We start from the raw sequence: 16,771 nt of genomic DNA, 5'->3' as shown, positions 1-16,771 counted from the left end.
AGTCTGTTGTGGAATCCCCTGTCAGTAACTTTAGTCAGAAAGCAGCTATTTAGCAACCACAGTGAATGCCGCACCTCTTATACACACTCGCACTCTGACAGGAAATCCAAAGATGTCACAGTTTGATTGACAGGTGATGTCTGGGAACAGCAGTGCAGGAACACCAAGGCAGTGTGTGCATTACGTTGAATCCCAGAAAGAGTTATTTAAAGACACAAGGAGAGTTTATTCAAACCAAAAGTTTAGAATATTAAATCAAAGAACAGATCCAGTAAAACAGCGTACTTTGAGTCAGTGGATTACTTTGACATCCCGATATCTCAGGACAATAATTAACAGCTCATCAACTGTGACCAGATTTACTGAGAGGACTGATTTGGAATCAGAACTTTTATAAACACAGTTTATTATCACATCCTTTGCTATAGTTCGGTGTTTTACTTCCGTTAGTCTGTTTTCCATGGAGTAAAAACTAGCTAGGACGGTAAAGGGTGGCAGCTGCATGCCTGAGTCTAAAAATGTATCCACCTGCTATTGTTATGTAAAGAGAGTTATGTTCTCCTCATTGAAAGATTAAAGGTGCGTGCCTTTGCACCGAACACTGAATCTTTAAGCCGTCTTCAGGACTTGATCCACAAAGTGTAATCCTAAAAAACCAAAACCAAAACACAGCTACCAAGCACACCGAACCTGCCCCAGCGGTCTGCTCTCCTGATTACAGTGTGTCCTTAATATACTTGTGTTAGAAACATGCAGTGTAAAAGATTTATATTTTAAATTCACATTGTCTCTCATATCTGAGTGAAAATCAAAAACGGAATATGACTCTGAATTGGTTACACAAACAGAATGTATTCAGAGATATTGCTGATGTCAGGATAACAATTTTCATTATTAAAATAATAAATGATGCGCAATGAAGATGTACGATTAACCATGTGTGGTTAGGGCAAAATCAAGTCATCGTGCATTAGTTGTATTCTATCTCAGATCCCTCAATGCTTTCTCCTCTGTCTACGTTTTAGTGACATAGATTTTAGTGATACATATTTAGTGTGTCATGTGACTGTTTGTGTGCACTGTTCTGCCCTGTTATAGCATGCTGAAATAATTGTGAGGTTAATGTTACATCAGCAAACTGGTTGTGTGCCAGCTGCTTTGTTTTGATGTAGTATTAAGGCAGGAAGTAATGCAGGGTTTGAAAACAAAGGCTATCAACTGTTTAGATAGTTTTCACTTCATAGATGCATCAGGTTTAATATTATCCTCATGTTTGAGCATTGGCCTTTATTTAATAGTTTATATAATAGTCGCAGGTTGGCCTTGACTGTAGCCTCTGTACATTCACAGTCGAGTGGTTATCAGCCAGTTTAACCTCACACTTCCTACTGACAACTTAATCTTCTTTTTAAAAAAAATCAAAACACTGACAAACCACTCCACGCTGCATGATGCAATCCATCCACTGTGCTGGTTTACATCAGTGTAGTAGAGCATTAAGGCAGCATGGTCGTAGCCATTAAATGGAGCTACAGCCGAGGCTAGTGGTGGGCGGCTGCTTGGACCAAATATTTGACCGACATTGTCTGAATCGATAGGAACAAAAATAAGTTGTTTTCCCGACAGTTACGCCCCACCATAAGGCTATGCGTATGGGGCTAACAACAAAACACAATTTGACCCAACAAAGCACGTAAAACACCTCAACAAAGTCAAACGAAGGGATTTGAATAAGTTGCAAAAATAATCCTTGACCCAGTCCCAACTCCAAAAGTCTCTCTGGTCCTGAAGTCAGCACTGGACTTTTAAGCACTGAGGCCAGGTGCGCCTCACTGAGTAATTAGTAGCTTCACCCGTGCAGAGCTGGAGACAGTCGAATGGGAGGAGGGGCAAGCGGGACGGGGAACAACATTGAGCCGTTACACTGACTATTTAGGTAGCAACTATAGCGAAGGATGATATGGTTAAGTCACTTAGTTGGCTAATCATGCGCATCACTTTATGTGAAGTTTATACCGGTTGGAAGACCACATAATAAGAAAAAAGAAAATGCAGAGTATCACAGTACACAACAAGTAAAATGTAGAAGTACCATCACTGTGTACTGGTGAGAATCAGACCTCCTCCAGCACTGATAAACACCAATATTAAGCTCAATTAGTCCTTGAAACCACATTTGAAGCCTCCTGATAGTTTGGAAGTTTTGGGAGCAATGCGTGTTAAGAGATTGGCGTAATGTAAGCAGTGAACCTGCACTCCAGTGATAACAGCGAGCTTATATGGCAGCCAGTGGGAAATCTCCATCCAGCACTTAACCTCCATGGATGAGAGATTATAACTGGCAGCTCTGGGTCACAAAGGAGCATAACCCGACTGTCCTTGGGGCACGTTTATCCATATGGCAACGCTGTGGTTACATTAACATTTTATGCCGGATCTTCCCATCACAAGCTGCATCAGATTGCAATGAGCTCAAGGGTTTGTGATTTATGTTTTAGAGGGCGACTACTTTGTTGTTACAGTTGTTTTATCCATCAGTGGATGTGACACATCAAATACTTTAAACATACATTATAGACTGGTAAACATTCTGATGCTGAGCACTACATGTAGCCTGAATATTTTATAAACTTTGATGCAACGCATGAAATGTAAAATATTTAGTACTGAATTTGCAAAAGAAGTCAAATGTTCCTAAGTGTAAAAAAACAAAACTGTGATGCCATACTGTGTGTTTTTATCCGTCTTGTTCTGGTCCAGCGTTGGTCACATTGTGTGTCTCTTGATGGCCTCTGATTACTGCAGTGATGGAGAAGTGGCTGTAATTTGAAAGTGCTGTAATTTGGAGAAGCAGTTAATTAAAGTTTAGCTTCCGATCACTGCAAGTTCATTTCAGGAGATTCATGATGTTTTTATTTTATGCAACTCCCAAAGAGCCTATTTCATTTAAACTATTTACATGAATGATTTTCACAAATTAATGTGAAAATAAGTGCTATTAATTCACTTTGAGGAATCCATAATGAATATAGACAGGAAACCATTTTTTTTACTTTTTACAAAAACTTTCCCACCTTCTCTTTAAAGGAAGAATGTGTGACATTTTACACATAAATACAGCAGAAATCAAGTTTATCCTGTTTCTCTGAGTCATGACTGTCTGAGTGAGAAGTGCGGGTCCAGCTGGCTGTGTTGTTGTCAGGTCGTGTTTACATCATGTTTACATGGACGGGACGGCCTTGTGTATAAAGCTGTTTTAGTCAAGGACTAGAGGAAAGAAGAACATACTCACTGGTTATTGGGATGTCACGTATATGTGTCTTTAGATCAAGGTCATTCCATGTCAATTCATGTGCATAGCGGAGGTGTCACCAAACAGAAGTTTGTTTTGGTTTCATGCTGGTGCTCAAGGGCGACATCTACTGGATCAAAAGGTCGCACATTCTTCCTTTAGTGGTGTAAAGAGGAAAATTGACCCTTTATTCCTTTTAATGTTTTAAACTTCTCTTTAAACTTTGATATTAATACATAATGGTGAAGTACTGTTACTGTATGCATTGATCCTACCAATGGAATCTGTAACCAACACACATCAATGACCCGCTTTTGTTTCACTCGGTTTCTCCATCACAATGAACACACAGTATGAAGTCTGTGAAATACCCTGTACACCTTATTACTGCAGCAAATGTTCACTGCTCCACTAAATATTGAATAATCCACATTATCAAATAGTTCTGAAAAAGTGCTACAATTCCTCATGTTGCAAGAACTGTGCCAAATTTGCAGAATTTACTTTTTAAAGCCCTTTTATTTAAATATATGAAAATGTCTGTATTGTCTGCTTTCATAGTGCCCCTCATAGCATTTTTGGGGGGCATTGGGGGTGGGGGAATGAGGGCCTTTTCGGTGGACAGAGTAGGATATCGGGGAGCAGGGTTGGAAATTAGCACCCATATGTCACCCGCCAAATATTGCTTTTTTTGGCGGTTGAATTTGCTCAACTTACCGATCGCGGTAGCAGGTAAATAAAAGTAACATGACAGTGATTTGTGATAACAAAAACTGAATCCTGGTCTTGTGCTTGTTCTGCTCTGACTTTGTGAGCCTGTAGCTAAATCAGCTAAATGAGCCTTTGAGGACATAGTTGCAATGGAAACTCTTACCAACATCAAAATAATAAACTAAAATAAACTTGTATTTCTGTTTATGAGCGAGATTAAGAGCATGTCAGTATTTTCTTTAACAATTGAAACATTTCTCTTCATAAAATAGCCCATTATACTTGAGCCTCGATTTGATATTATACGTCATTACATTATGCTGCCGGTTCAAATAAAGAGGCAGGTTAAAAAGACGAGTGACTGGTAGATTATTGAATCCAGTCACAGTGGCAGGTAGACAAAAAAGGTAGGAAAGGCGCCGACGTCCGATTCAAACCTAGGCGCTTCTCTTGACGACTACCGCCTCAGCACATTGGGCGCCACCTAACTGCCAGATCATCTGCGCCCCAACAATAATCATTTTAAGCGTTTTATTAAGTTTTTGATCCTGTTGAAGGGTTTTCTTTTAGTATTGTGATAATAAAAAAAAATAAAAGATGAGCCTCTTTGTAAGTTTTTGAATATAAAGGGCATTAAAGAATCTCGAAATGTCTTGTTGCCCCAACTGAGCCTCCATTAAATGTAGTTTATCTACAATTCATACTTTACAGCCATGATTCTGGTTGTTTTTCATTATTTTTCAATAAAACACACAAAAGGAAAAAAACATTATTTGCTCAAGTTGTTGCTCAAAAGTAAACTTTGGAGCAGTTTGTTTATGGCGCATTTGAATATTGCAGATTTCCACTTTCTTTTCTCTTTTTTTAATGCAAAATATATCGTGTGATGGTAAATGTTTTTTTTTTTTTTTTTTAAATCCTGCTTTTGGCCTTCATAAGTCTTGAAAAGTTAAATAACTCCTTGGAGGGGTTGGGGAAAGTGCCAGTGCTTGTTGGCGAGAGTGTGTGATCAAACTAAACCCACAGGCTTCCTCTCCAAAGTCATCATCCCTTCAAGGCTCAACCATCGTTGTTATTCACCACGTACAGCCCTGCCTCGTTCTGAACTCGGGTTAATCACAGTGATCTTTTTTACGCTTGGTCCTTATATCAACCGATAAAAACCCTCTTGAATATAATGCTGCCTTGTCCTTCCACCTTAAAGAGGTGAGTTTTTTTTGTCCTGATTGACTTAAATGCTCCTGAAGTCAGATGACAGGCGGTAACCTGAGCTGGCAGGGTTCAGCTCTGCACTGGAAGAATGAGCAGAGTTTCTTAGATAATGGTCGAAAAAAAAAAAAAAAAAAAAAGCTGTTCCTTTGTGTCATTACTTTGACTCTTGTGTTCCTATCAGACGCAGGCGCCACGAAGAGAGAATGCGTTTGAAAGAAAAGTCTATTTGAGTTGAATGACTTTGCAAGGACTATTTTTTCCCCCCCAGAACATCACTGTCAGAATTGGACACTTGGGAAAATCACTTTGTAAGATAGACCTCCCCTGCAGTGCGTTCGCTGTAGTTGGAGGTTATGAACGTGCAGCAGGACTAGACTCAGTGAAGTCGGCTGAGCTGAGGCACCAGTCTGCATTCTGTCCTCACTGGGGGAATGCTTCAATGACAAGTTACTGCCTCTTCCATTACTCAGACGGCTGTAGCAATTAGGCACCAGGAGGAGGATGTATAGCTGGTTTATTTATGGCCAGGTCTCCTCTCGCCCTGACCAGCATGTCCTGCTCCTCCCTCCCCTCTGCTCCACACCACTTGTGCTCAATTTGTCCAGTTAATGTCTGGGTGGACTGTGCAGCTCCGGGGACAGTTGGAACTTATTTTTATAGCCTTGTTTGCCCTCCTCAACAAGAACGTAAACACTGGTCATTTGTTGAAATGATCAAGTTCACCTTTAAAGCTGTGTTGTCCTTTTCTTAGCCTGTTATGGTTGTGTGTGTAAGTACTGGCTGTATATTCCCACAAGCAAAGGTTTAACTAATGTGATGCAATCATTACTCTACAAAGCCCCTGAGGAAAACGATTAGCATGGATGGTTGAATGTACAAAGTGTGACTTGATGACCATGAGAGCACAGTTCATAGCCTGTTTAATAGTGATGCATATTTGTTTCCTTGAGCATGACCACAACCTTCCTCTTAACCGTAAATAATTAAATCTAATTATCTAAACTTAACCTTTAAGGCTTTATATGCGATTTTTCACACTTAAATGTAACAGAGATCAAGTATATCCTCTGTGAGTCATGACTGTCTACAATGGGTGTAACACCTGAGTCCCACTGTCTGTGAGGCTTTGAGTTTTCCCGAGTCATATCTTCAGTTTGTTTACATCGCCAGGACGGCCGGCTGACTCCTCCCCTCGTGTATAAAAGTTGTTTAATTGAGGGACTAGAGAAAAGAAGAATAACATACTGTACTCACTGCTTAACTGTGTTTCTAGATCACGCTCATTTCGGGTAAATTTACATGCAGTGTGAAGATACAAGCATTACGCTAGCATTAGCATGCTAACACAACAATGCACCGCGAGTTGTTTTGGTTTCATGCTGATGCTCAAGGGCGACATCTGCTGGATAAAAAAAAATGCATATAAAGCCTTTAATGATATACTTGGAAAATTATAAAACACTTATTTCAATCAGTAGTGAGAAATACGACAGCAAGACTGAACGAAGCTGTGTACTGTCATTTTACCTGTTAGTTTTAGATAGGGGTGTTTTAATGTCACAATTTAATTTGATCTCAATTCTTTGGGTCGGGATCATAGACTGTAAATATAAATGGATGAAGCCAGCCTGAGTGAAGTCTGCCATCTGTTACAGCAGGGGGGCTCTGGAGGCTGATCGGCAGCAGCCACCATGCTGGAAATCCTGTCTCTGTCTAACTTTCAATCAACCTAAAGACAGGCTGAGAGCTGGAGCTGAGGCGGGTTTTAAGCCTCTTGGTGAACCGTTACATCGTGCCCACCTGTCAATCATGTCAGCTGACTATGAATAACACGTATCGTTTTCAATATCAAAACAGCCGTTTAAAAATCTCACAGATGGTACAGTGTGTGCCAGTGATGACAATAACTAATCAGACCTATTTCGTTTTTTGTTCCAGGCTGTAAACATGTTCATTTATGCTGTAAAAACAGCTTTTTGCCTGTTGTGTGTATGTGACTTACAGTGTTCCTGGAGCCAGCCTCAAGTGGACACTCGACGAACTGCAGGATTTTGCACTTCAGCATTGGCTTCATTTTTCAAGACCGGAGGTTGCGGCTTCATCCAACTGATTTATGATACATTCCCTATTTTTTTATGTCAAGATCTACTCTTTGAACTTTATTATTTGACATTGAATACAATTTTTAAAAGTTTTTTTTTCATGTTGCGTTACAGTACGTTGTTTTTCGATACGCATGGCTGTTACCTGCAGGTCTCTTGTAAAAGAGATTCATAAAACTCGATGAGACTTCCTGGTTAAATCAAAGAAATTGACAGTTCAAAGCTCAATAAAATGTGTTTAAAATAATGCAGTTTATGACAGCTGAGTGCAATAATGTAAATACACAAAGGCATAAAAATCTAAAGCCTACATGGTTGACGACGCTTTAGGAGCGAAGGTCTTTTAAGACAGACGATGGCTCATGTTATTTTTATTGTCCATTCAGAATTGGCTGCAAGATCGGTCAGTTGAATATTTTGTGAGCTCTGGCTTTTGATTCGTTCCTGAGTTCTTCACTTTCATTTTGCAGACGTTGGATATTGAATACGTCAGGTCAGGCCTCCTCTTACCCGGGGGGGATTGTAGAATCCACAGTGCACTCCAATTCATGCCTTTAATGAAAATGGGACGGACTGAATGCCTTGCTGCTCCATGGAAAGCACAGTCAGAACGTCAGTATGTAGGACACATCCATCCACCACTGACACTGAGCTGTAGCCAATGTTAGCAGCGCGGCTGACGAGTCTTGACCGACACACATCCTGCTGCATCAGTGTACCGGGGAAGGTGGAGAGGGTGAATGGAAGAAAACTGCAGCAGCGGGTTTGTCGTGCTCAAACTGGTCGCTGGTGAAAATCAACTTAGGATGTATGAAAGTTTGTTTTAAAGAATCCATTTTTGGACGTTTTGAAACTGACGTGAATAGATTTTTTATTCCCCATGCACACCTCGAGTTTCGGGTAGAGAAATTGTTTCTGCACGCAATCACAAAAAGTAGATTATTATAATGATTTTACCTTTTGACGGAGCCAGGCTTGATGTTTGCGTCAGCTGCTTCCAGGTGTTATGCTAAGTAGGCTAACTGTGCCTTAATTCTGCATTTCTGCGTAAGATGGAAAGAGAACATATACATCTAATAATGAACAGAAATGTTATTTTTCATTTGTATGGGTAGAGATGGAGCTTGTTAATCCATAAAGATCATGTCTATGTTTCTACTTTACAGACCTCAGTGTTTCTTTAATGAAAATGTGTGAATATGTGTTACACCTTCAGGCACCTTTTCACATGTTTGTTCATGTGTTGTTTGTCATACTGTAATTGATTTTCCACACATCTTGTCTTTTAATTCCTGTACGGGAACATCAGAGATTTGAACAAGGAACGTTGTTATGCTAACAAGTCAGATAACGGAAAGTAATTCTAATCTGCTTCCTCTTGTCTTGCACTTCCTTCCTGTTCATATCTGTTCTCTGCAGCCTCAGTGGTTGTCTCACATTACACTGAGCCTGGTACATTCTGATCATGTCCCATCTCCCAACCCTCTCTCCTCCTCCTCCTGCTCCTCTCTCTGCTCCTACCTTACACTGAGCGCTGTGTGCTGCTGATTCAGCGTGTTATGATGATGCATGTATGAGAGTTCCCGGACCCTGATTTTGAAGGCATTAAAATGCTGCCGGCAGTGGACAGAAGTAATCTCTCTTTCTGCCAATGCAACCTTCAGCTCAGGGGGGAGTTAGCGTGCTGACGGACCACCTCTCCGGTCTACAGGGCAGCGCTGTTCATTCTGCAACATCCTCCACTATTACCTGTGTCTGTGTTTGACTCAAAAGCATACTACTTCAGTCTTTGTACTTTACCAAATGTGCTTCAACTTGCCTCTCTCTTTTTTTGCATTGCAGACGACACGCCTCATTGCCAGTAGATGTCTCAGAGATCCCTCTAAACCTTATTGCGCCTGTGTGTAGAAGAAGTTACCCCTGTCGCAAATGGAAGTCTGCATCTTTTGGGTAAATTGAAGGGTTTTTTATTGAGTCACCTTTTTTCATCCGGCCATGACTCCCTTTAGCTCATCTCCTAACAGTCCATCCCACCACATCAGCTTCTCTCCTGTTGCCAGCCTACAATATCACTCTCTTTAGAAACCTGAAGGAACATCTAATTTACCACACTCCCATTTCCCATGTTGCTGCTGTGTGTGTGTGTGTTTTTTTTGTTTGTCAGTCTGTTCCTTTCCCCTTGTGAGAACTTCCACCGCCGACTGTGCACAAGCTGGTGGGAGGCCTCCTCAGCCTCCAAATCCCCTCGGATAGAAAATGAGCAACACCCATCACAACTACAGACATGCAGCAGAAGCGCAGCAGGGGAAACAGAGCTACTTTCTGGGGGTAGAGCTGGCAGAAAAGAACCCAATGATTGGCACACATCGTTCTTTAAATTGCCTCTATCTTTCAGGAGTACTTCAGAAGAGCATATCTGAGAAAAAGGCCTGATGAGCCTTACTGCACTGCCTCAACTTTGTGTATGCGATTTTGCATAGAAGATCCTGCGGCACATGTACAGTACAGTAATGCCTTGCCTGGTCGTCCGTGCAGTCCTCCGCTCGGTGTAGATGCATTTCCTTGGCGTTCATTACGGCTGCTCAGCGAGGCCCTGAGAGCTCCTCGGGTAATGAGGGGAGATGGGGAGAGATGAAAACCCTGGGAGCGTTGAGCAGTGGGACATAGGCTTCAAAAGCTTCATGGCAATTTCAAAGGGTTTTTACTCTTGATGCCTCTCTCGCTATATCTATCGAGTATCCAGTGCTGAGCTTGAGAGCAGTTCTTAAAGCAGGTTTATGGCAGGGGGGGGATGTGTGAAATATAACCCTAAAGGCTTTGGCTTGAGGAGGAAGGAGATAGAGCAAGCCCTAATGAGTCGTGTTTGTTCACCATGTTTATTGATTCTAATTAGCCGTGGAGATGTAGAGAGTATGGAGAATAAGTGCTAAACACTTGTGATTACAGTGAGGTCTCGAGCTGTCCCGCTCTATTAGGAAGCATTTGGCAGAGAACATGAAGAACAAGTGCACATCAATTACAATTGCCAGGGGAGTTTTGTTGGAATGACGTTTGGGTCAAGCTGGAACTTACAATGGGAGGTAGGTGTGGAGATTGGATAACGAATGCAATTATGTTAAACCCCTGAGAGGCATTGAGAAAGTGACACATGGCTGCAGGTAAAATCCCACTGTGAAGCAAAGCTGCTGCTGTACACTGAAGCAGCTTTCGAGACAGATTATTAGGCTTTAATATTTGGCAGATATAAGATTAAAGATGTCGACAGAAGGAAGGGTAACAGGAAGAGATAAGAATACTCTCATCTTTTTTGGCTTTTTCTACTCGTGTGCGTGTAGATTTGCGCTGATCCTGCTCTTTGCAAAACATTAGGCTTTAGGATGATTTAAACTGCGAGATCGAGCTGAGAATTGATTTCAGTTTGTAGCTAGTCTCCCCTGAAAAACTTCAAAAAGTAGAGAATAACTCTTCTATTCTCAGTTGGTTTGCCTTGGAAACATCGTTTTTTTCCTTAAGTAACATTATTCTTTAAATGTTGATTGGTGAAGCTTTGAAAAGCTGATTAGTTAGTTTGATTCCTTTAAGAAGCTTGGGTTTCTGTTCGCAACAATAGAGCTGATGCAGGTTACACATTTGTAAGCTTTTTTTCCAAGTTTTTTTTTTTTTAACCCAAAAGATGGAGATGCATGTAAAAAATACATGAAGCACTTTATTCAAACAACGCTCCAGCTACTGTAGTCTCAATTAGAACCCGACCGATTCATCGGCCTGCCGATATTAGCAAATCCAGTGACTATCAGTATCAGCTAATTTCATCGCAGATATGCCCCAGTATTACTAGATTGAATTACTAGTCAAAAAGCATTTAATTTGAGTTTCATTGGATTGCACTTGCAGTTCTGTTTCACCAGCACAGGGTGTTTTATATATTACAACAGACATCATCACTCTCCAGAGTGTCAAGTGGTGATGCACGTTCATGCAGAGTTACTTTCCAGTTTAGTGTCCATCTTGTCCTTGTTATATATCTTTACGTAATAAATGTATATATTTATCTATCTCTACAGATCGAACATACATGTCGGCCAGGATATCGGTATCTGATTTTATTCTCTCCTCAATGACGATATCGGCCCCTAAAAATCATATCGGTCTTGCCCTAGTTTCAATAATGTAGCACTTAAATGCCTTTCTTGATGAAGTCCTTAAAGGCTTTATATTTTTTTGATCCAGCAGATGTCGCCCTTGAGCACCAGCATGAAACCAAAACAACTTGTGCTGCATTGTTGTGTTAGCATGCTAATGCTAGCGATCTTTATTATGCTCGTATGTAAATTTACCTGAAATCAGCGTGATCTAAAAATGCAGTTAAGCAGTGAGTACAGTATGTTATTCTTCTTTTCTCTAGTCCCTCAATTAAACAACTTTTATGCGCGAGGGGAGGAGTCAGCCGTCGTCCCAACGATGTCAACAAACTGAAGATAGGACTCTGAAAACTCTGAAAACATCACAGACAGTGGGACTCGGGTGTTACACCCATTGTAGACAGTCATGACTCACAGAGTTATCTTCAGAGGATATACTTGATTTCTATTACATTTAAGTGTGAAAAATCGCATTTAAAGCCTTTAAAGGAATCATCAGTCATGATATTTGTATATTTGCAAAATATAAATTGTGCCAAACTGTCCAAGAAAACAGAAAACCAATGACTTGCTTGCTCATATCCAGTCCCTTTATGCGCTACTACTGCATTAACCTCTAATACTTCTCTCTGCAGTTCTTTTGGGAAGAACAAAATATTTAGCAGCTGTGCCCCACAAACAAAAGCTCTTTTTACACAACCTGTTGAAAGTAGTTTATCCTGTCATATAAAGGTATCAACACCAAATGGGGGAATTGTTTTCCGCGGTTGATCCGGGAGTAGAGGTAGCAAGAGAGCCAAATTGAAGATTGCTCACCTGTATTTCCTTATTTAAGTGTTTATGTATTTAAATTTAAAAGGAGAATTGCATGCGTGGTTAAGGCACAGTGTTTCTGGCTTTTTAGACTTTTATACGATGCACTGTTTATCAATCAATCAATCATTATTCGAATAGCACCAATTCACAACAAGTGTTATCTGGAGATGCTTAATAAGAGAGCAGGTTGAAGACCTCACTCATTGTTAAGAAAAATGGGATAGAGGAGATGGGATAATATGCAGGCAGGATTTCTCCTCAGTATTCCTCGTTCCTCGTTGTCCACGCTTCCACCGCCGACTGAGGACGGCGGTGGTTGTGGGGACGACGCAGTCCGATGGTGGTGGCTGGGCATCAGTTACTTCGGTTGGTAATAATGCCAGATCAACTCGCTGGAGGTTGGAGGAGCTCGGTCTACTCGAGAGCCTCGTTTCTGCTGCCTCTGCTTCATGAAACTGCTGGTCAACCAGCCTGGCATTGCATGTCATTTGGGATTGCATCTCGTTTGTGCTTCATTCTCTCAAACACAGAGAAAACTTGATACTATATAGAAAACAGTCAGCAGTTCTGGAGCTTTTGACTTTAAAACCAGAAAGGCTGAGTGAACATTTGGTAAGACTGTTTTCTTAACCCATGTTGAAAAATGTCGTAAATACGATATAGTTTGATGACAACAATTCATTCTATTATTATAGAAATCATCATCTAGACAGGCATTGTGTTCTGCAGTCAGTGTAGTGCTGGACAGAATGGTTTGCTCTACTGTGCATGTGTTTGTAGAAATGTTGTCCGTATTCAATAATGTACAGATGTGCACTTCGTTTCAGTAATATTTGCCGATGTGATTCCTCCGCTAATCCAGGCTGTGTATCAACATATTGGCTTGCAAATACTGTACACACTGCAAACAAAGAAAAAAAAAAACCCTTTCTAACAGCACAGGAATTGTTTAATTTCATGGTGACTTATTTTCATGTATTTGCTTTTTAATGAAATCTCATGGGTGCTAACTGCAGGCTTTCAGACAAACATCTGATGTCACTGTTTGTTATCTTGAGTATCTGTCAATACGGTGTTTGCCCAGTGGTGTGAGGTCCAGATTACTTCCAGTTTGCGCTCCACTGGATGGTGTGAATCAGAAACAGATAGTGGTCCGTGTAAATGGATTTTCTTTCAATATCGAGTTCATCTCGTTCTTTTATTACCCGCTCTCTCTCTCTCTCCCCTTCTGAGGTTTCATCCATTTACACCCTGTCTACAAAGGTGGGCACCTGTGAACCCGTGGTGCTGTCATATCTTTGCTTCTGGTTGAATGATGTAGCCCTCCAGCACAGATCAAACAAAGAGCACACCTGGCCGGGGTTAAATTTCTTTCTGTTCTTTACTAATGAGCTCTTTTACTGTCTGTACTGCTGATGTCGATGGCGAATATGCTGTCATCAGCCTTTGTTTGAACCACTGACGTTTCAAGGCCCTTGAAGTTTTGTCTTAATGTGCAGTGTGACTCTGCAGTTTAATTTTTGCATGTTGCACGGGTACAAAAGGTTGATTCCTTCACATGGAGCTAATGGCATACTGTAGATTGTTGTCCCTTGTCTCTTTAGCATGCTGTCACATCTTGTGACATCTAACAAGGTTCTCTGGGTGTAAAGGGAACCTGTTTTGAATGGCAACACTCGTGTTGGCTTTAAAGCAACAATATGTGACTTTCCCATCTTAAAAAATAAGTTATGATTTAGTAGTACAACAACTTTCAACAGGCAGATTAGCATCTCTCCCATGTCAACAGATCGCCATGCTCGCCTGCTTTTAGCACTATGTTTGGCAGCAAGCTGCGGTTCTCTCGAGAGGGAGTGCATACAGCTTCACGGCACTGGCCAGTTAGCCTGTCTTGGTACTATTTGATACACTGGCCGAGGCTTAGAGACAGAAGAGGATGGTGACAGATGTCTGATTCTTCTCCCATAGGTTTTTGGATTTGGCCTTGAATGTTGTGTTGGGACAGAGCTGTCAGTCGAGTCAGTCCTGGATGTTGTAGAAAAAACAGCTGCTTCACTGGCCGAGCAACTTTAAAACGTGTTTGTGGTAGTCATATTGATTGACTAACAAGAACAGAAAGCAGGCATGCTTATTTGTCTTTCTTGTAGTTTGGAAATTGTAAATGGGTTGAGCTTGTATAGCTTCTGTCACATTCAGCCATTCACCATGACGCTGGAGCTGGAGCATTTTGGGGTGTAGTGTCTTGCCCAAGGAAACTTCGAAATGTGAATCCAGGAGATCAAACTTGGACCTACTGGTTGAGAGACAACCGACTACACCACTGAGCCACAGCCCCCTCAGCCAGCTTGACTGGAGGAATAAGCTGTGCCTTTATTTTAGAGACAGGACAGTGGATAGAGTCATAAATCAGGGAGAGAGAGAATTGGGAACGACATGCGGGAAAGGAGAACTATAGCCTGCACACATGGGGCATGCGCACCAACCACTAGGCTTCCGGCGCCCCAGCTGTACATATTTAATGATTTCTTCCACCACTGTTGTGTTGCCCCAGCTAGTCCCAACACCAACCTCAGATTGTGTTGGTGGTCTTTAACAATGCAGACATTGGCGTTACAATTAAATTGCCTTGCCTTGGCATTCTGCTGTTGTTCTTCAGTCGTATACAAAAAGCTTTCAAATGGGAAATAGAGGGAGGGATAAGCAGCTTATTGTTTTCTGGTCTGCATGGTTATTAATGCATTTATGCATTGTGACAATGTAGATTACTCTGTTTCCATTATATCTGCATTTGTGACCAGGGTCTTACTTTTTTTTATTTTAGAAGATTAAAAAGATAAACACTGTTGGGCAAAGGGCCTTCTCGCTGATTGTTTATTTGATTCAGCATGACTTTGTTTAAAACAGATGTTCAACGGGGAGAATTGTCAGGGAGGAAGGACTTACATGCCAAACTTTTAAAAGTCAAGGTGAGAAAAGAAGCATTCTGTCAGTGTGTGACTTTATCAGGATAAACTGAGAAATAATCAGCAGTTTTTCACCTTGCCTCTCCGGGCTTTTTTCTGTGTGTTTGTTTCCAGAATAGAATCCTCCTGTCAGTCTGGAGTTACTTAATTCAGTCCACGGACAGCCTGATGCAACAAAATATTAATTTGCCTTAGGCTCACGTTGGTATTATTCGCTGCTGAGATGCATAGTGAGTGGACAGTTTACTCTTCCTCACGATACCCTTGACAAATGGTTGTGCTGCTTTGCCTCTGAAGTGGAATGGGAGTGTAAGTGTGTGTGTGTGTGTGTGTGTGTGTGTGTTTGATCAGCATGCAGGTTACATCAGGGTAAAGTTAGCCTCACACCACTCAGTCGACTGCCTTTATTTCATCTTGGCACACTTTGATGTCTCACTGGCTTGACTGTATTCGTCCCCTCCCAGATGGTAGCACTACATCATTAAACTTGTCAGTGGCTTATGTCTCCATTCTGTTCTTTCTCTTTCTCTGTTGCACCAACAGTAATCACCCCTCCCATTGAAAAAAAAAAACCTTGTCATTACCATCCTTCTATGATTCTGTCATTCAGAAAACCACAGTGTGACTCGGGATTTAGTTGTCTCCACCCCCGAAGTGTCTCATTGTGAAGCCACTGACAGCATCCTGTTCTGGAGGCAGCTATTGTTTTGTTTGTAATTAAAATCATGTGCAATTTTCTTGGTGGAAAAGAAAGTTGCAGATCCTTCGTGCAGCTGCATGATTGTTTGGGATTGTGACGCAGCATTCGGCATATTCAGCTGGACGGGATTTATAAATAACCACAATGCCTGTCGTTGGAGCTGGGGGAATATTTATAGATTTCCGTGAATACTCTGCCCCAGTTGCATTCATTTAAACACAAGCAGACATCAGCAGCAGTGTGTGGCCTTGACTGAACAAAATCTTTAACAAAGTTAAATTACATCATGAGTGTTTTCCCCCACTGAAGTGTTCTTGTAACTCCCAAATGCACTTACTGTTTTGCATAATAACACTGTTTACTAATTTGGGGAAAATGGAAATGAATGGTAAATGGACTATCGGCCCTGTAGACAGACATCGGCAAATAATGTGGCATCATCCGAGGGTGTAAATAAACTACCCATAATTACATAATTACACTTTGCCTAGATTGAGTAGCTGTACTTTTGTAGTTTTTAAAAATCAGTCATTTTACTTATATTTTGGGGTAACTTTTTCACTTTGCTACATTTTGAATTGCATCTGTTACTGAATAAAGACTGAAAAGGCAAAAAGGAGAAGAAATACACAAAACATGACAGTTGATTGGATAAGGCATAACGGTCAGGAGCCCAGAAAAATCACAGAGAAGAAGAAGATCTTACCTTACATATCAGAGCAGAACATACCCATAGCCCACAGAAAAATGTATATTCGATACAAACATCTTTCATCTATACCTCTATGGTCTCATCCTTGTCAGATTTCTCTCAATTTACATTTGTTATATTT

General features: G+C 41.0%; 1 protein-coding gene across 4 annotated transcripts in view; it reads left to right on the top strand.

Moving 5' to 3' along the window:
- iqsec1b (IQ motif and Sec7 domain ArfGEF 1b) overlaps positions 1–16,771 on the top strand; it is a 197,510-nt gene that overhangs the window by 55,927 nt on the left and 124,812 nt on the right. For 3 of the 4 annotated variants that reach the window (XM_061041441.1, XM_061041440.1, XM_061041447.1), the window contains exon 2: positions 9,160–9,267. The exons of the other annotated variant lie outside the window; for it this stretch is intronic. In XM_061041441.1, coding sequence (XP_060897424.1) covers positions 9,160–9,267 — 108 coding nt within the window. The remainder of the gene's footprint in view (positions 1–9,159; positions 9,268–16,771) is intronic. 4 annotated transcript variants of the gene reach the window in all.

Source organism: Labrus mixtus, chromosome 7, assembly GCF_963584025.1.
Source record: "Labrus mixtus chromosome 7, fLabMix1.1, whole genome shotgun sequence".
NCBI lineage: Eukaryota > Metazoa > Chordata > Actinopteri > Labriformes > Labridae > Labrus > Labrus mixtus.
This window is presented reverse-complemented; position numbering and strand designations above follow the sequence as displayed.